General features: G+C 44.4%; 2 protein-coding genes across 2 annotated transcripts in view; both read right to left on the bottom strand.

The window, feature by feature from the left end:
* Positions 1–285: 285 nt before the first annotated feature.
* On the bottom strand, positions 286–2,937 carry LOC101061676 (tripartite motif-containing protein 16-like). The gene has a single exon (XM_011616215.2). The coding sequence runs from the start codon at positions 2,417–2,419 to the stop codon at positions 701–703; it is 1,719 nt and encodes a 572-aa protein (XP_011614517.2). The 5' UTR covers positions 2,420–2,937; the 3' UTR covers positions 286–700.
* A 685-nt stretch (positions 2,938–3,622) lies between these two features.
* The window catches only part of insra (insulin receptor a), a 34,626-nt gene continuing 18,288 nt past the window's right edge, over positions 3,623–19,960 (bottom strand). The window contains exons 3-21 of the mRNA XM_003975383.3: positions 18,507–18,840; positions 16,339–16,478; positions 15,629–15,773; positions 15,174–15,388; positions 14,354–14,480; positions 13,748–14,001; positions 11,730–11,897; positions 10,751–10,949; positions 10,390–10,667; positions 9,729–9,868; positions 9,201–9,360; positions 9,020–9,119; positions 8,856–8,923; positions 7,846–8,075; positions 7,629–7,739; positions 7,190–7,349; positions 6,899–7,028; positions 6,651–6,785; positions 3,623–6,209 (exon numbers count right to left, since the gene is read on the bottom strand). Of these exons, the coding sequence (XP_003975432.3) occupies positions 5,852–6,209; positions 6,651–6,785; positions 6,899–7,028; positions 7,190–7,349; positions 7,629–7,739; positions 7,846–8,075; positions 8,856–8,923; positions 9,020–9,119; positions 9,201–9,360; positions 9,729–9,868; positions 10,390–10,667; positions 10,751–10,949; positions 11,730–11,897; positions 13,748–14,001; positions 14,354–14,480; positions 15,174–15,388; positions 15,629–15,773; positions 16,339–16,478; positions 18,507–18,840 (3,452 nt within the window). The 3' untranslated portion in view covers positions 3,623–5,851. The remainder of the gene's footprint in view (positions 6,210–6,650; positions 6,786–6,898; positions 7,029–7,189; positions 7,350–7,628; positions 7,740–7,845; positions 8,076–8,855; positions 8,924–9,019; positions 9,120–9,200; positions 9,361–9,728; positions 9,869–10,389; positions 10,668–10,750; positions 10,950–11,729; positions 11,898–13,747; positions 14,002–14,353; positions 14,481–15,173; positions 15,389–15,628; positions 15,774–16,338; positions 16,479–18,506; positions 18,841–19,960) is intronic.

The following is a 19,960-nucleotide window of genomic DNA, read 5'->3' as shown; positions in this document are numbered from 1 at the left end:
GGTATCGAAAATAATTCTGCCACAACTCAACCCCGCGAGCCAAATGGATTTTGTTTTTTAATCTACTTTGCTGTATATACTGAACAAAAAAGTGACTCAAAGTTATTAAATCATTATATCACTTTGATTTTAAACGATATGAAGGCAGCGCGGAGCAAAATTAGCCGAGGCGCTGTGAACGTGCCACCTGTTCGTGTTGAACAGCTGGACAGCGCCCCCTAGTGCGCATTAATAGTAATGTATGTGAGTTCGACGCATCAAATGACCATTTTAATTTATGATTTATTCAATTCAATTATTCAAATGACCATTTATTTTATGATTTATTCAATTATTTATTCAATTCAATTATTCAAATGACCATTTATTTTATGATTTATTCAATTATACATTTTGCTACAATCTGCCAAAGCGTTGGGTTTACTAGGTATAAGTTACATTTGTTTTTCAATTATTGCTCATATCCATTTAAAAAAATCATATAAATGACGTTATTATCAACTTATTTATGCAGACTACTCATGTACACAAGATTCACAATAATGGTAACTGCTGTTGTGAGGGAAAGGTCAATATAAATCATATCAAATAAATCATATAAATCTAAAGATTGGAGCAGAAACCTTGAGAAATCAAAAACCCAGTGGTAATTTCACATCCATCAGCTTATATACAAATGTGCAGGGAAATAAAAAATATCTTAAATTCTTCTTCTTTCTCTTCTCATGCTTTTTTTTAGAATCTCAACTTTGTTCCCTGGGTAGTTATAAAAGCTAAATCCAGCATGGAGAGGCTGAGTGAATGTGGTGTGGACTTTGTGGAGGAGAGTCAGGGCTTCACTGGTGACGCTGTAGAAGGACAGGAGGCCTGTGCTGTGGTCCAGGTACACTCCCAGTGCGGAGGATGGAGGACCGGACACTGGAGTTGTGCAGCTGTTGTGACAGAAGATATACTTTGCATTGTCGCAGTATAAGGCCCAAGATTTGTCGGTGGATCCAAACCCACTCTGAGTCCATTGCCCGTCTCTTTTGACATCTGCATAGGCTACTGCAATGTAGACGGCTGGCCCGTCCCACTTCACCTCCCAGTAACAGCGTCCAGTCATGCTCCCCTTGCTCAGCACCTGGCAGCACTGGGTGAATCTGCCAGGGTGACTGGGATAATTGAGGTTTTGGTTCGTTACCGTCGCTGTTCTGTTTCCTGCAGAGATATGCAGCTGTGTGTGAGCCGTGTCTGCATCCAGGGTGAGTTTACATAAATATACTAGGAAGTCACGTCTGCTCTGGGGCTCGCTCTGGGGCTCGCTCTGGGGCTCGCTCTGCAAGGAGTTTTTTTCTGCCCTCCTCTGAGAGATCTTTGCCATATTTTTTCTGAACCTTTTCTGGGAGGTGTTTGTGATCTTTGATAAAAAGGCTGTCACATCCTCAAAGTAGCCGGTAGAACTCTCGTTGAATCGGGGTGGATCTCCTGCCGGACTGAGGGGCAACAGCAAGGCTGACCTTTGTAGAAACTGGTTGTCATCCCCTATGTGTAAGATCCTCCTCAGCTCATCTTCTCTGCTCCTCAGCTCCACGATATCACACTCCAGCTTCTTCTCGGCCTCTTTAACCTGACTCACCTCGGCTTCCTGATGCGACCTGACCCGTTTTTCCACCTCACAGCGCTGATTTACTAGGAAATCGATCAATTGGGTGATGATCTGGTGACTGTCTTTTACTGCTTTATTAGCAGAATGGTTGATGACTTCCACCCGCTGCTGGAGAACCGTCACATCCTCTTTTCTCTCCCGGATCATTTGCTGGATCTTCAGTTGTCTTACCGCAAGATTTCTCTGCTTCTCTCTCCTCTCTGCTGCTGCTGACACCGTGTCATGGCCTTTATGGCTCTCCGCTAAGCAGAGACGACAGATGCACTGCTGATCGGTGCGGCAGAACATCGTCTTCACCTCAGCATGACTTCCGCAGGCCTTCTCCTGGAGGTTCTGACAGGGCTCCACCAGCTTGTGCGTCATTAAAGGTGGCATCTGGTGATGAGGCTGGAGGTGGTTCTCACAGAAAGAAACCAGGCAGACCAGACAGGACTTGACGGCCTTCACGGTCGTGCAGACGTCACAGGCCACGTCCCCAGATCCGGCATGGCCGTGATCCGCAGGAGCCTCGTGCAGCCCGGTCTTCTTCAGCTCCTCCACAATGGCTGCCAGCATCGTGTTTTTAGTCAAGACAGGCCTCGGAGTGAAGGACTTCCTACACTGAGGGCAGACGTAGGATTGTTGCCCCCTCTCTGCAGCCTTCCAGTAGGTGTTGATACAGTCCATACAGTAGTTGTGTCCACAGGGGACAGTCACTGGATTCTTCAGCGCGTCCAAACAGATGGAACAGGAGGCGATGTCCCAGTCCAGCTGAGCTCCTTTACCAGCCATTTCACTCTCGCGCAGTGACTCTCAGAGTTTACCTTGTGAAATGAAACTGTGCCTTGTGATCAGGTAATGTTTGCTGGACACACCCAAGCAGATCGTAGAAAAACAGAGGGAAGTGGCAATCGAGCCTGCAACCATGTCACTGTGCCATAAACGACCTTTGTCCTCAGACAGCCACGAAAGAAAGTCACAAGACTGAAACAACATCTGTCCTCCGGCATCTAACCAGCAATCATCAAACCACAGTGCGTAAATGTCAAACTTCTGGGTGACTCTCTTGACCAAAATTCCCAATTATAATTTAGGGAGGAGTTAAAATTTTGAGGGCACCCCCCACAAAAGAAATCTGAAACCTCAAAAATATTAATACCCCAAATGATCATTCGAATAATAAAAAGTACAAGATGCAGACTTTGCCCTACTGTCAGTCTCAATTGTGCCATTAACTTTTACACCTTTGTTGAGGGACAGGGTTTATTACCTCTTTGAAAAAGCCTATTATAATAGTAACTCGAACTAATTCTGTAGTTCGAGTTACTATTATAGACAGACAAATTATCATACTTAGGGGGTCGTCTAATCATTAGGCTAACATCTTGGCTGTGCTGTTATAGGCCAAGGCTGCCGGGGTCCGGAAACATGATCACCTGACAGGCCTCTGTCACCCCACTGGGTTATGGTTTCCTCTCCTCTACTCTCCTTTCCTCCTCCTCCTCATCAAGCAGACTTCTCCGCCCCCCCCCCCCCCCCCCCCTTCTCTATTCATTTACAGGTATCGCCGCATGATGACCTCCGGCCCCGCTGACCCGCTGTATAAATAGTGTATTTCTGTATGTGGTCCTGTCCTGTCCTGTCCTCTACCTGTCCTCCCCCCTTCTCCTCCCTCTCTACCCAGCCGGCCATCAGCAGGAGGGTCCCCCTACATGAGCCTGGTCCTGCTCAAGGTTTCTTCCTGTTAAAGGGGAGTTTTTCCTTGCCACTGTTTCTTGTCTGGGGTTAGGCCCTGGGATTCTGGAAAGCGCCTTGAAACAATTTTGATTGTAAAAGACGCTATATAAATAAATAAAGATTGATCCGGACTCTCTATGTGACTGCTAATTTGTCGTGATGATTTTTCCCAGGCAGAAAAAGGCAGATTCTAAACCTGATGTGAGATCAGCATTTGTTTTTCAGGTGATTTTAAGGTCCAGGCAGCACATTGTCATCTTTAACTTTTATTATTTCTTAGGTCTTTGTGGTTGGAATCATGAAAAACAAGGCAATCAATTAACTATGACTTCCTGGCACCCTCCATCCCATAAACTTGGCTTCGGAGCAGTGGGGAAGAGGCAAGATAAGGTTAAAGGAAGTCTGGAATATTTTCTAGGTGGGAGGTGGAGATCAAAGCAGGCAGTGGAATTGGAGCAGAGCTGCTGAGGAACGAACAAGTGTAAAGATTCATGATACCAATGTAAAGATATGTGTCTGAACATGTGGAGAGGCTGCCAACATTCTGACCTTCCGTCCCCATCTGAACCCTACTCTAAATTGTCTTTGAGACATTTCTGACTCTGAGTTGGTTCCTTTATTATCTACAGAGATTCATCATCTAAGACACAAATGACTTGAACCTTTCTCAGTAGCTTTGTGCTGCTTTAAAGAAATCTTCCATGGAATCAACATATTATGGCAATTAAAGGTAAACAGAAGATGCAGATGCTTTATTGATTAGTGTAATCGGAACCTTTCGAATGAGTTTAAGTGTTTTTAACTTGTAAAATTCCATAAAAGGACGACATTAAAACAAAGATTAAAACTCGAAGGCGTTCATTAAAAAATTTTGCTGAAGCTGACTAGTAGATAAATCAAACTCAACTGTTGTGTGTATAAAGTAAAGCAACATGTTAAAAATAGAACGTGATTATTAGCAATATCCTGGAGAAAAGTTAATGTGCGTGTTAAAAACACGATAGAAGGCAGTACGTCCAGTTCCGTCATTGGCCAGCAGGTGGCGGCATTGATAAAACGGCTGTTCAAAAGTCTCGCGTGATTTGGGCCACGGTGGCTCGTTTGACCCCGAGATTGAACGTTCGATCACATATTGGAGCACCAGCACAGTTCACAATCATGGAACTTCTGGCCTGATAATGATTTAGATTGCCTTTAATTGTACATTTAATGAAATTGTGTGAAACAAATGTTTGGAAAATGACCCCTTGCAGAGATCCAAGATTATTTAGGGGCCATGAACTTTGAGAATCAAAGTCACAAAAGCACCATCAGAGCATGTTCATGATGCACCTGCTGCACTATCTACAGCACTATTTTATTTGATCTTGATATGATACACAGACATCTGAAGCTGAAGACGCCAAGCACTCTTTCTCCAGGCAATGCACAGCTAAAGACCCAAGTGCTGTTGGTAGATAATAAGTCCAAAAAAAAGCTAATTAGTATGATTCTCGGGATTAGAAAAAATAAAATAAACACAGGAGACTAACATGTAAAAACATTTTCTATAACCAGAAAGTAACCTCAAAAATGACAATATGTCAGCTATGTACAAAAAAACATCAATATTATATTTATATATTTTAATCTCCTATACCCACTAAAATATACCAAAGAAGCAGCTATTGGTCAATCTGAGCAACTCGTTCAACATGTTCTTGAAAACTGTTTAAATATCCTTCAGCTGTAAATGTGAAAACTCAAACATAAAGGAAACAAAGACATGTAAATAAATTTAAAACGTATATAACCAACTAGGAGTCCTGTGTTCTTCCTGTGTGCCATTTTGGAATACTGCAGAGTGTTAGGAGGTAAGCCACTTCAACCAGCTTCTCCAGTGGATATCAGTTTGTTCGTGGACAGGTCCTCTTGGACTGTCCAATCAGAGTTCCCGAAAATCTTCACTCTTAGTTTGTCATTGACGCGCGGACAAGGACTCGGCAATGGTTCCATGACGACTGGTGTAGGCCACAGACAAAATAGGAGGGCACTTTTTTCGTTCAAACCCGCGGTTTGAACCCTTCTGTTGAATAAGTGGGGAGGGACACAGTCTGGACATGTGAAAAGGTCGGAAGGGGGGGGGGGGGAGGGGGAGGGAATCGGGGTCTTAGCAGCCTTCTTGGTTGTCAAGAGTTTGTTTCACAGTTGAATCCTTTTCTACCAAGTGAAACTTGGCAACACACACATCTTTCATATATATGTATATATATACATATATATAAACTACAATCATGAACAAGAGACAGGAGATTGTCCTTAAATACAAAAAGTGGCGTCCGTGTGTGGACATGCTGTAGTGTGTGGCATCTGAGGTGGAAAAATAAGATCCTGAGATATGCACTGATGGACATCTGAGTGTGATAAAAGTGTGATCTATATAAAACGATGAAAAATATATATTTAACTCTATAGCATTGACACATTTTGGGGAGGGGGGGGGTATTGTTAGGAGGGGCTGGACCTCGGCAGGGCCAGTATTCGTCCGTTTGTCTTTCCCCCGTTCATGTGTGTGAAGGACATGTGGTGCTCCTCGTAACTGCCCCTCAGGCCCATGGAGATGGTCTCGTCTCTGTCCAAACACTGTTCCCTCTGTGAGTAGGAGGACGGGTCCAGTGGTATGCTCTCCATGTTTTCCATGTCCAGGTCAAAGTCTTCGCTCTCGGGCGGCTTGTTCTCCTCGCTGTAAAAGAAGGAGACGTCCTGGAAGGTGGGATGCAAGTTGTCGTGCAGCATCTCGATGATCTCCAGGAAGGTGGGACGCATCTTTGGGTTGTACTGCCAGCACATCTGCATCAGGTTGTACCTGGACGAAGACAAAAGCAGAGTGAGAAGAGGCTCCTCAAGTCATCGAAGAGCCACACGGAGGAGGACGTGTCTTCCACTTGACTGGAGTCATTCCAAACATATTTGAATGAGCCTTAATATTACACACATGCACTTAAACTTGAAATGACACATTCACCGTTCTAAACGCTGATTTAGCACAGATACTGTGTGTAGAACAAAGTTATTTTTAAGAAAATGTCAGCCTGTAGGGAAATAACTGAAGTTCAAGGAACTCAAGAAAAGTGTGGGCTACTCTGTTAATCTAGTACAGCTGGACTTAATAATAGGAAAGAAATGAAAATACACAGCATGGGAACCTGAAAGTTGTCTTCAGTAGAGTGCAGTGAATGTTAATAAAACCAATTAGATAAAGCTGTGTACGTCAATGCGAAACTTGCTGAAGCAAAACTAAACGTACAGTTTGTCGGGGCAGTTGTCTGGCCGGTCCAGGAAGCCGCCGTCCATGACAAACTTGAGGACCTGCTCGTTGGACAGGCCTTGGTACGGCTGCTCGGACAGCGTGCTTATCTCCCACAGAACGACCCCAAATGACCTGGCAGACGGACAAGGACAGGGTGGAGAATGAAGGCTCCTTTGACAGGAGCAGCTCGTGACCTGATCACATTTTAATGTTGGACATTGGAGGACACAGGAGGTGTTACTGACCAGCAGTCCGAGTGTGCCGTGAAGACGCCATCTTTCAGAGACTCAGGTGCCATCCACCTGACAGGAAGTAGACCCTTCCCACCTTTCCTGTAGTAGTCAGTCTCGTAGATGTCTCTTGTCATTCCAAAGTCTGACAAAACAACAATTATACAGTATATCTTCAGATATGTCTTTAAAGATCCATTTAAAGATTATAAATATATATATATATATATATATATATATATATATATATATGTAAACAATCCCAATATACACAGGCGGTAACAAAACTGTTGTTGTGACACCAACCTCCTATTTTGACGGTGAAATCGTGAGCCACCATGCAGTTTCTAGCTGCCAGATCTCTGTGAACAAACTTCTTGGCGTTCAAATACGCCATGCCGTCCGCTATCTCGGCAGCCATTTGGATCATCTCCTTCAGGGTGGGTGGCGGACGCCCCGGGTTGTTCTGCAGAATTTGCAGTGTCGTTACTCAAAATGAATTTCTAAATAAGTTTTTTTTTTTTTTTTTTACAGCCCCGCTTTCATGACCCCCTTAACAGCCCAGAGGTCTGGTGTTTATCTTCTAACAGGCCTGTTTCCTGCTATTTTCCCTACATGTCATTAGTTTATTTACACACAGGCAATGACAAATAGCTTAAAGTGACTTTTCTGTGTAAAAGAACAGCCTTGGCAGCACAGTAAAGGTGCATATAGGGCATAAAGGACTTGTTTGTCGCTCATGTACCTCAGCATCAGGGCGCAGGGAGCGCAGGTAGCTCTTCAGGTCTCCATTAGTCATGAGCTCCATCACCACCAGGGTGGGCTGACCTTTAGAGACAACACCCATCAGACGCACCTGGAAGACAAGTGTGAGTGCTTCTTATTTTCTTGATGGCTGCTGTCATGATCGGGTGGCGCCCGCGTCCTGATCGAACACGATGGGACATTTATCACGCACTCACCACATGGTGGCAGCTGAAGGCCTTCATGACTGAGGCCTCGTTCAGAAACTCGATTCTCTGCCTCAGGTTGGCCGATTCGTTCACCGTCTTTACGGCTACGTGCGATTCCCCTTCTCCTTTAACAATGTCTTTAGCGATGCCTTCGTAGACCATGCCGAAGGTGCCCTGGCCGAGTTCCCTCAGAATGGAGATCTTGTCTCTGGGCACCTCCCATTCATCTTCCTCGTACACTGCAGGCACATTTGCAAGAAAGTGTTAAACTGACTGAGATTAAGTATTTTTTTAAAAAACCCTCAATCAAGCTAGTTTTCTGGAATCTGGCAAGTACTGCATCACTTCATCGCACAGCCACCCCAAATATTAGTCCCTCAGGATCATCAATAATTTAGAAAAATTATTCTTGCAATTTAAAAAAGAGGATTATGTATTATGTGAATTTATAAATGAGCTAATTCCTTTTTCATTTTGAATGCATGCATCAACACAGTGAAAAACCCTGTGTACATTATGTTACAGTGGAGAACTGAAAATGCTGTAATGTCCATGTCAGGCCAGCAGTGGGCGATATTACTTTGTAGAGGCACACTCCACGTGACCAACACCCATTTCTCCACAGGCCAGATGTGGAGCAGAGTTGCCACAGCCACCAATGATCCTAACTTAATAAACGTCTCTCGGTAGCCCTCTCCTGATATACCGGTGTGTATACTGAACACTATACGTCCTTGGAGATTGCAGCAACAGATGCGCCTTTTGATGGAGGACACAGTACAAAACAGGATGTGCACAAAGCGGAGTGTGACCTCATCATTTGCAATGAAAACTCCAGCTTAACTGTCGAAATGACGACAACTGTTGTATTTACACAATTCCACTAGGAAGGTTGTCTCAAAGGGCTTTTCCATGTAAATGGGAGGTCGCAACACCACAAAATCTTTGCGTTTCATCCTAAAATTGTTCAAATGAAGCCTAATCGGACTTCTGTACTAAACAAACTAGAGTTTGCTCACCATCATTAGCACTGAGATACTCTGGGTTTGAGGAGGCATAGATGGGACCACTAGGACCTTGAGTTTGACTAAAAAGAGAAAAGGAATATAAATTACACCTGTTAAAACAATATAATCATTAAAATTTCCTGATACACTAAAAGAAGCGTGAAAATTGAAATGACCTCTTCTTGAACATGACAAATCCCCCAACAGCAACGAGCAGCAGCAGCACAAAGCAGATGATTGGACCGATGATGATCTTCACGATGTAGAGAGGGTCGCCTGAGAGCGAGACACGTTTCGAATGAACAAATCACACGTTAAACTAGACGTGAAGATGCAGCAGCTCAGTGTGGTGCTTACTGGGGTCCTGGACGTAGAAGTAAGTGGGCTCGGTCCAGGATCCGTTCCCAGCCAGTGAGGTGGCCCGAATCCTCACTGTGTAGTTCCCAGGATGCATCACTTTCAGCTTGCAGCCACGGTTCACTTTGTACATGTTTCTGGAGACGCAATAATGCAGCTCCTGCAGAAGGAAAACCCTTCAGTTTTGATTCCCCGTCACTAATAATGCTTAAGTAACTTATTTGTGCCATTTATGGAAAAAATATATAATTTAATTCCCAGTAAAAAAAAAAACTCAGGCCAAACAGTTGATGGAACAGCTTTGCTTTTTCAGTCGGCTTAATCAGGATTCTTTTCAATCTCTTTCATTGAAAGCATTCTAAGGCCTTAAAAATCTGTCTGCGTGGACAAATGATGAAAAATCTTGACATTTTAAACAAACCAAACACATTTTTGGGATTGGTGGCGTGAACTGACGGTGAACCTGCGTATTCGTAGCCTCCCTGTAAACACTAATGGAAAGAAAATGTGACCAATGCGTCTCTTCACCTCTGTGTCTCCGTGTCTCTTGTAGTTGACCTCGTAGAGGATGATCATCCCGTTGGGGGCCGCCGGCTCCTGCCATGAGATGTGCACCGAATTTTCCGTCACATCGTACTTGATGGGGCCCCTAATGTCATCAGCTTTGTCTGCGGAAAACAGAGTCGGTCTCGTAAATGACATTGAGTTGAAAATAGATTTGTTTGCGCCGTAGAGGCGGTGAGATGCAGGGGAGTCGCGACAGGCCCGCTGTCAGTTTTGATGTATTTTGTCCCCGTATCGATGTCGTCTTTGAACCCAAAAAATCAAATAAAATCCCTCCATGGGCAGGCCTGAATGCCTGGAGTGGACGGCTTTAAGCACACGGCAGATGTGGCCGCAGGAGCCGCAGTTAAGCTCCCACTTTTGTTAAATCGGGATCGATTTCACACTGAAACCTTAAACATAGTTAGAGCACACTTACACCCGTTCAGGAACATTTGTACCATACATTGGGTACGCTTCTCTGCTATATTCATTCAAGTTGCATTGTGGGAAAATCCTGTTTTTTTCTGTTTTCACTGCAGAATTGAGCTCACGAGGGAAACATTTTGCAAAAAAAAACCAGCCTTGTGTTAAATAAGATCACATTTTTAACCATGACATGAAGAGGCTCTATCTGCATCCTCACCTTCAGGCAGCGTGCGGCCGCTGACGTACGCCGCCATGCTGCAGCGGCTGGAGTCAGTGGGGTGGTTGCAGGCGTGGATCTCGATCTGGTAGCTGGTAAAGTGGCGGAGGCCGGAGATGACCGTGGATTCCTTGGCGGGAATCGTGACCACCGTTTTGCCCTCAAAGACGTCATCACCTTCGGGGTTATCCGTGCCGTGTGGGGGGCTCAGCGCAGTGGTGAGGAGCGACCGCGTTTGGTTGGCTATGCCCGCAATGGAGCGCCGCTGCCTTAAGCGCCTAAAGAAGAGAAAAGACACCACGCAGACACCTTTAACATGCTGCACGTAAAACTAGGTGGCTATAGTGACCAAGAGTCTCACTTTATCTCAAAGACTTCGTTGTGGAGGTAATTCTCAAAGGTTTTGCGGTATTCCGAGTCCTCTTTTTCCTTCTTGAGCTCCTTGTCAGTTTTAGGGCAGGCGCAGCACCGTGTCCGCTGGCCCTGCTCCTCTGTCTGGTTCCACTTTTGCTCCTCGTCACTGTCCACCTGAGTGGGCACCCGCGATGGCAGCTTCATCCCTGGCCGAAGAAGGGTTTGACACAATTTTAGCAGCCGCTCAGACAGCATGGAATGGCAGACACAAACAGGCGGGGTGGTTTCGTGTGCGTCCCCACCCACTCACACGCCTGTAGGGGCAAGTGTGACACATTCATCCCTAAGACTCCATCCTTTCTAGTGAAGATGCATAGCCGCTGACACAATCTCCCTGCAGACTCCCATCTCCCTCCAAGTCTGGAGGTTATGCAAGTTCAAGGAAAGTTTGGGCTTGGTTGCGTTTGTGCATGGAAGGGCGCCGACGGGAGGGTTATTGACCAAGGTCAGGCTGTGACAGCAGCAACTCAAGCGAGACAAATGTCTCAACTTTGAGTGAACCCGAGCCAGAGGGGATGATCCCGACTTTACGCTGTTAGCCATATAACACCACCCAAATAAAGCGTATCATTAACTCACTTCACTTTCTTGCTCAGTGGATTATGAATAGCATATTGCCAGACAATGAGTCATTTCACAAAGGGGTCACTCCACTCCCACTTAGTGGGAAATAAAACCCCGCATTAGAGATGCTGTTCTTTCCTGTCAAGCGGACAAACTCTCATTCAGTTGAAATGCCACAAACACTGAACGCATCAGTGAATGCAAGTGTGCCAGTGGCACTTCCAGCAGATGGAACCTGCTGTGAAACACCACAAATGTATCATTTCACAGCAAATAAGACGACTATTTGGTGTTGTGGTGGCGAGATTGTGTCTGTCATGTCTTATGTCAGCAGACGGTGTAGAAACGATGGCGTGGCTCACCTTTCTGACAGTAGTCAAACTTGTAAAGCTCGCTGGCTTCGGACTGGCGCTGGCAGAAGACCAGGTAGTGAGTGATGTTACCATTAGGGTCGTTGGGAGGTTTCCACTTTAGGATGATCTGGGAGGAAGAGTTGGAGGAAGAAATGGGGTCCAAAGGGACAGAAGGTTCTGGAAAGACATGGTGTGAAATGTTAGTCAAACCTGTTTCCCTTGCCTCAAAAAAGACAAACATTTGTTTTGTTTTTTTAAATACCTTTTTTTTTTGTTCTTTTACACACTTGACATGCAGTATAAAACAAAGCCACTTGACAATAATTCATTTTTTAGTTTTATCTTGTCATAACTGGAAATTGTAGTATTTCTGTCATAATTTCCGCTCGTTTTAAATAATTTATTTGGGTTTTTTGCAACATTTGAACAAAACGTGTGATAGATGTCGTTGGCTGAGAAGGTGGAAAGGCCCACTCAGCGGCCAGAAGATCAGTCATGTGATCAGCGGCTCTGGGAGCAGATTAAAGAGTCCTTGAGCAAAAACACCGATGTCTTAATCACACCCATTGGTGTGTGTGTGTGTGTTTGTGTAAATAGACCGATGGGCCAGTGTGTGGATGCACTATATCTGCTCTGCCCTCTCCTGCCCTCCAAATGATCTGAAACATGTAACACAATCGCCTCAACTGTGTGCAAACGTGAAAGGACTGTTGTATGTAATCCTCGTGGTCACACAAATTAATTTTTTTTTTCATTGATTTAATCAAGTATTTTAAAGCTGTAAAACAAATAATCCATCGTTTCCTATCTGCATTCACTCCCGCTGAGGGAAAAGAGATTAACAGCAATGCCTCGCAGAGAATAATAAACGCAAGTGTCTTTCACAAAAGCAGATTGGCGACATAATTTGCGAAAATTGAGCACGGCTAAAAATACATTTGGCAGGAACATTGGTATTATTTAGGGACGGCCAGCTTTTAAAACCCCCATTACAAATCAGTATGTGCCTCATGTAACTTGTGACTTTCCTGTGACTTTTGCTTTACATCCGCTGTGATCGCTTTATTACAAATGCCGTCCAAAATGGAGGATACTTATACAGCAATCGCGTACAAACGATTGACAGGTACATTATTTAGTTTCAGTTTCTTCCTGTTAAAGGGGAGTTTTTCCTTGCCACTGTTGCTTGTCTGGGGTTAAGCCCTGGGATTCTGGAAAGCGCCTTGAAACAATTTTGATTGTATAAGATGCTATATAAATAAAGATTGATTTGATTTGATTTATGTGTTGAAGATACGAGGGATTGGGGGACAAGTGGCAAGGTCAAGGCCAGCATACCTGAACATAATTTTGATTATTACTTGAAATGACTACCGTGCGATGCAGAGAACTTTTATGAGGAAGGAGTGGTGAAGGGTGATGCGAGGAAACTGGAGACCTGAACAGTGTGATTATGTCGTTATCCACACAGGTCTGACCGCATTGTCAGACTTAGTTTCATCGGCACCATCTCGTTTATAATGACAGCTCAGCCCATCTAATGAGGCACACTGGATTGACACGCAAAGCCTCGGAAGCCGGAGAGGCGGCCAGGCGGACCAACAAACCGCCCTGGTTGACAGAATGCTGCCTCTCTGGGGGCCCTGTTCTGTGTGACGAAGGGTGGCACATCTGATGTGCTCAGAGGGGAAAAACATGAATTTTGTGAGCAAGTTAGATGAGACACCATGACGAACGGCAGTCTGAACTCCTCATGATGCTCTCTGTGGGTGGCAGAGGACAATTAACCTGTGGGGCAGAGGTTCATGCTTTCTGCATGACTGCATGATGCAAACTCTGTTCACAAATCTCCCCAGGGAAAAGGTTCCGTCTTCTGAATTCAGGAAGTGAAAGACTGAAGGCACCGAGAGTAACGCTGCTGGAAAAAGGGCCTTTGAGGGGCAAAGAGAACTTACAGAACCCAAATATAAGAGGAAAAAAATAATTATTCCAGTCAGATTATCAGAAGAGAATTGAATCAGTCTTACTGGTAGCGTTGGTGCGAATGTAAATGATTTCGCTCTTTGCGCCGTGGACCTGGTTCTCGTCAGACGCCGAGAGCTGGGTCTTCACCATGACGGCGTACTGCGTCCAGGGTTTCAGAGGAAGGATGAGATAGCCCGGTTCAATTTTACCTTTGTCCACTTCCGTAGATCGATGTGGAGGTTCCACATCTGCTATTACCCAGCTATTGGAGCCGCAGGCATCCTGCCCGTCAAATTCGGTTACATTCTGGTAGGGTCTTTTGAAGGGATAAAAAAAAAAAATCAATAAACAAAGGCGGAAAAATGAGGATATTGGGGCAAAAACTGCATTTAGGCTAAGATATTAAGCTTAATGGAGCACAGTACTTCACTGTACAGTATATGAACAAAACAGGAGTAAATGAATGACAAATTTATCTAATAATATATTTTAAAAATATTACCACCTTTTTTTGGGGTAAAAAACCTACCAAACCCCTCATATATAATGTCCAATTATTATTATTACAGCTTTTCCCTTATGAGGTTGTAGCGCAAAACATAATATTTCAAACCAATTCACAATGTTACTGAGCTTTTACTGGAGGCCTCATCCAGACTGATGCTTACGCTTCTTTGTAGAGCACCATGAAACCCAGCAAGTCTCTGTAGTCTTGAGGCCAGAACGCTTCCCACTTGACCATTATTTTATCGCTCATCGTTCGAACCTGGGTAAACTTCAACACGTGGGTCTCACCTAAGGAGAGACAATCCCTCATTAAAAGCAGAAAGTGATCAAAGTGATGCAGGAAATTGTATTTTCGTAGACGGGGATGGTGAGATGGTGACGGAGCCACTCAAGCGAAGATAAGGAGCATCTCCTCGTGAATGAGATTAGCATACTATGCTAACTGAGCTAAGTATGGACAAACTGATTTGGGGGTTGAATGTTCTCAAGAATCTAAACAGAAGACCAATATTTCTTTGGGCAGAAAGCAGACTTTAACACAATCGATATGATAATACACTCTGGAGCCATCCTGACTCTGATGGTGGGCCAGGCCTGGGTTGCTATAAACAAATACATCCAATATTCCTCCCGTCAATACTGCGCTCTGTCAAGATAATTAAAAAATATACCAAAACTATATTAAAGACAGATTATAATCTTGGCGTCATCTGGATTGGAACACAATTACCTCATCCATGTCTCAGTGCACACAAACAGAATTTACACGCAGTTATTGGTGCTTCGCTTTGTTGGGTGTTGCCTTCTTTAGCTTTATCTTTAAAAAGGTTTGCAGGAAGACATTAACAATTCCGGGGCAGGAAATGACCACCTGAACAATAACTAGTAACAATACTAACACAAGTGTGTTTACATCTCTGTGGACTGTTGTCGTAGAAACATTTTCAACAGCAGTCGGGTCACCAGAGCCGGGGTTCTTACATGAAGCTTGGTCTCCGTTTGTCTTGGACGCGATGTCGTTCTTGACTTGCCGCTGTTTGGTTCCCGTCACCTCCTCCATCTTGTGGATCTCGGACATGCAGAGTTTGGAGTTGTAGTGGAAAAACATGCGTCCCTGCAGGATGGTCAGATTGTGTTTGGACCAGTCCCACAGCTGCCGCAGATTCTGGTTGTCCAACGCATAAAATGAGTAATTCCTGAAAAAGAAAACCCAAGACTGCATAAACCAATTTGTCAGAATACGGAGCGAGCGCTTTCTGAGCACAACTACGCATTAGCGTGTTAATAGCTACGAGAATTAGCCCCCGTTTGTGGCCTCACATTGGACCCACAACTGTGGGCCCAGAGAGGAAAACTCTGCCCTTCCACTTGCGTAATTACAGGAGCAGTTTTCAGACATGAAAAGCATCAGTTGGCTTCAAGAGAGCGACTCTCACCCAATTTCCTGCTCCTCTCCGCGAATGAGACGAAGTTTGCGGAAAAAGGAGAGGGAGACGAGGGCGTAGGAACGCCGCACTGTCAGGTAGCCAGTGATCTCCTCCAACTGGCCCAGGCTGGCCTCCAGTTCAGCTGCTATGTTGTCTGCAGTCGATAACAAAAAAACAAGACAAATACCTTCTTCAGCATGTGTAGAAACTCCCAAAACACTTTCCCTTCTGCCTGTGCTTCACACGTAGGGGAAACTTCATTTTCGAGTTCTTAAAAGTGCATAACCTCATATTAATTGCTTGTAATCTTCACAGAAAAAAGCTGCATTGCAGGATAAGTAGGAGATTGTTTTTCAGCTTATACTGCATCCACTAATCAAAATGAAATCCTTTTTTCTGACAACAAGCTTCATGCTAAAGTGTAACTGACCAAATTACTCATAATATATCATAAAAGTAAGATTTTTTTTTTTTTTTAAAACCTCAGCTTTTTAGGATAGAAAAGGAGGAAAATGATGGTGCCTGCGATGCCTGCGTTTTTTTATTAAGCTTCCCTCAAATCAGCGTTGGACTGCACAAAGGAGCAGGTGATTATTACCACAACCTTGTGCTAATTTAATAAAAAATAACAAAACAAACCAAAGACCTTTTAAATTTGAGCTTATTTGATTTTAAATCCATGCCAACGTGTGTTGACTGTTTATGGAGCAGTGACTCACTTCCTCCTCGCAGGTTGATAACCAGGCTGCCGTTGAGAACAGTGCAGCCTCTCAGATCCTGGGCAGCTGTGACAGAGTCCACCATTTTCAGACCCATGCAGACCTTGGGACAGAGTCCCGCACAGGGAGTGCAGTTGAGCCTGTAGAGCAAAGGGAAAAAGAAACATTGTGCACGTGTATAATCAGATTCTTTCGGGACGGTCTTTATTTTTCACTTTTCCCTGACTGTGGAAGCCCGCCTATTGCTGCACTAATACATAGATCCTGATATTCAGCCAAAGATTACAGCCACTTAATAAACCAACAAATGTGAGCATTATAAACTCCCTGAAAGCTCTTTTGAATTCAATGAACTGACCCTTTAGCATTTGAAAGCAGGTTAGCACAGCAGACGTGATTACATAATGTTTTTCGTAACAAGTCTCTTCTCATAACAGTTATAGTGGCAGCTTTCTGTGTCAAACAAAAGGGCTCATTTCCTGAAAAGCCATCTGTGCAATCTGTACACTCATAATGTGACTGGAACACATTTTGATAAGATAAAATCTGAAAGCACACAACAAACAGCCTTTCACATTCACACGGCCGAGTTGTGACAGACGAGTAGCCGGCACACACACACACACACACGCGTGTTTCCCCCCCCCCCCCCAACGGGAATTAAGACACAATTAGACCATCATGGGTTGTGTGTTCAAGGACATAACAGCTTTTATTTTATTGAATTTATCATGTTGATGCCAGTTTTTCTTTATGTTAAATTAACGAGCCATTGTTTCCATTATGAATGTTCTAAAGTAGCCACTCAGAAGGAACCCTACACTAAATCAAATCGAGGTTCTTGACAGACCTGCGCAGATTGATAAAAGTTAAATATACGCTGTGGAACAGCTCCCTTGCTTGTCGTCACCATTGTCCGTGACCGACTGTCTGACCTCTGCTGCTTCCTGCGGAGATCTGCTTACATCTTTGAAGCGTGATGGGCCGTGGCCTTGCGCAACAGGACGCTGACAATGTGTTCCAAACACATCTCTGCGTCTTTCAACACATTACTCACTCCAGCGAGGTTTATCTACGTGTCTATTCTTTTAATTCACTCCGAACTGTCAGCTAGAATTTAAAATTCTAAAGAAGGCGGTGAAGGGGAGAGTGATTCAACCCGATGAACTTCAGGACCTCGTAAAACTTTACAGTGGTTGCTAACCAGCGCCCGCTTCATTAAATCTGGAATGTTTTGGCTCATGCCAGCATCATTGTTTTATGGCCGTTACTGTGATGAACTATTGAGATTAAAAATGGATGGTGTCAATGAATAGATGCAGTACGGAGGGTCATCGCTCGCAACTAACGTCTACGCTCAACGCCGCAGCCTCGACAGGTAAGAGAGAGAGGAAGTCAAAATAAAACACCTCATCAGTAAAGTTTAAAGTCTACCTCCATGTGGTTCCATGTACATGAAACAAGTTGCCATTGATTAACAATAGGCGGAAAAACGATCATATAACCAGCATCTGCCTTATATATACCGGCGACAACTTGCAGCTTCTGACTCAGAAACACGGCTGAGCCAGCTCTCTGGTTTAGGCGCGCGACTTTGACCTACATGTCTGTTGTTTCACACAAACAGATAAAAGTGTGTGTGTGTACATAGGAGAGCCGTCTAAGCTCAGCGGGAGGACCTTCAGTTCCTGTTCCTTCTGTGCCACAAACATGGCGAGGAGAGCTGAAGCGAGGCAGCAGCATGGTGCAGCTACTTTAAATAACCTTTCAGTCACAGGAGTGACAGCTTCAATCTTTTAAAATGCAGTTTAGATTTACTATCACTGTGAGGCCACCAACATATGAACTGCCTGTGTTCAATTCTGTTTGCACATTCTGGTTTAATTGGATTTATTTGGCCACATTTTAATAAAATTCATGCAAACTATCATCAGGCATGTCCTTATAAATATCAATATCACTGTAAAATACAGATGTATGTATACTGCTGCTGTTTTTTTTTTAAATTTTAAATTAATAAGCTGCTGTTAAGGAAAAAAACTCTTGCTATTCTCTTCTGGGAGGCTCGACCACCTGTGAGCATGCACTTGCGAGTGCACACGTAGGGTAAAAAGCAAGCGTCACGGATCACGCTGTTCCACTAGGCCTACTAGAACGTGTCCACTTACGTGAATGAGTTGACGGTGGTGTAGCCAGAGGGGCACTCGGGGATGCAGGCGCCTTTGTGGATGACGTACTCGTGGCACTCGGCGTTCCTGCGCTCTTTCTCCCGCTTGCATTTGTTGTGCAGGTCGTAGCAGAATGAGAAAGAGACGCAGCGCCAGCCTTTGTAGGTGAAGAAGTTTCTGGGACACTTCTCCACGCAGGTCCCTTTGTACTCGAGGCCTCGACAGGCAACGCAGTGGCTGGCTGAGCCAGGCTGCAGGCACCCGCCCAGGCACTGCTCGTGGCAGCACTGGTCATCCTTGGTGCAGGCTTGATGTTTGCACTGGACAGGGCACACTGAGGGGCAGAGGGGACAAGAAAAAGAAGGTTACTTAACTCAGAGTGAGCAGGCTTGTTTCCTATAAGAAGCATCAAATTCATTCCCTGTGGTCAGACAGACCATAACTGCTGACTAAATGTCCAATAGTCACAGCAAACAAAAGCACCAGGGAGCCAAAAACAGACGAAAGAGATGCGAGTACAGGGAAAAGAAAAGCAGCAGAGGGGATTTTGCAAGTCAGCTGCATGCAAAATATCTTTGCTCTGTTGACTTTTTTCCCTTTTAGAACAAAAACCTAATTTACAGAGTGACTCACGGACACGTGTGCAGGACGTCTGCAGCGCTAGCCTGCTGCAGTGTGTCCACACAGGGAATGGTTGTGCCTCAGCCCTCTCGGCTCTCCCTCCATCTCTGATAATGACCAATACCGTAATATCATTTTCCTTTGCCCACGTGCAGGGTGTAAAGGGGGGGTAGACAGAAAGAGAGAGGTATACTGTCAGACAGGCTGCTGCTCTGCTGAGTTTTATGTGTTTTTGGCACGTTCTGCAGAAACACACGCCGAGTTTGTTGTAGCTGTTGTAACATATTAATACAGAGAAGGAGGTGAAAAGAAAATCTGTCCATTTTCCGCACTTAAAACACAACAAATAAAAGTAAAGCTTGAAGTTCACAAATACGAATTGCCAAAGAATCGTGTTCGGGCTGACAGGAGGCATTAATGAGGTTAACAGTGCAAATAATTAACAAAAGACATCTCAAAACAACAAAGATGTGTGACTCGAGGGTGAGTCTTGTAAAAACAGGCCATAAATCATCCAAAAGAGCCAAAGAAGCACAACTCTTGTCAAATGTGCTTTACAAAGGGTCATTCTAGGGACAGAGATACAAATCCGACTGTTTACGTTGCCAATATAGATGCCCGAGCACAAACATGTCTGTGAATCAACCTGTTATATAACATGAGCATGAATAAGCTTACAGTGCAGTTAGAAATGCTTTGGACATTTTTTTTCGCCACATTTTTCTGATGTTGCAGCCTGTTGCAAAACTGAATTACAAAAATCAGCTGATCCGACTTTTCTCAGTACTTAGTTGCAGCAGCTTTGGAAACAACTGCAGCCTCTAGTCTTCTTG

The sequence above is a fragment of the Takifugu rubripes genome, chromosome 22 (assembly GCF_901000725.2).
Source record: "Takifugu rubripes chromosome 22, fTakRub1.2, whole genome shotgun sequence".
Taxonomy (NCBI): domain Eukaryota; kingdom Metazoa; phylum Chordata; class Actinopteri; order Tetraodontiformes; family Tetraodontidae; genus Takifugu; species Takifugu rubripes.
The sequence above is the reverse complement of the archived record's forward strand: the minus strand, read 5'-3'. Positions and strand labels throughout refer to the sequence as shown.

Coding starts and splice junctions, on each gene's coding strand:
- LOC101061676 (XM_011616215.2), bottom strand. CDS start 2,419: ATGGCTGGTAAAGGAGCTCAGCTGGACTGGGACATCGCCTCCTGTTCC.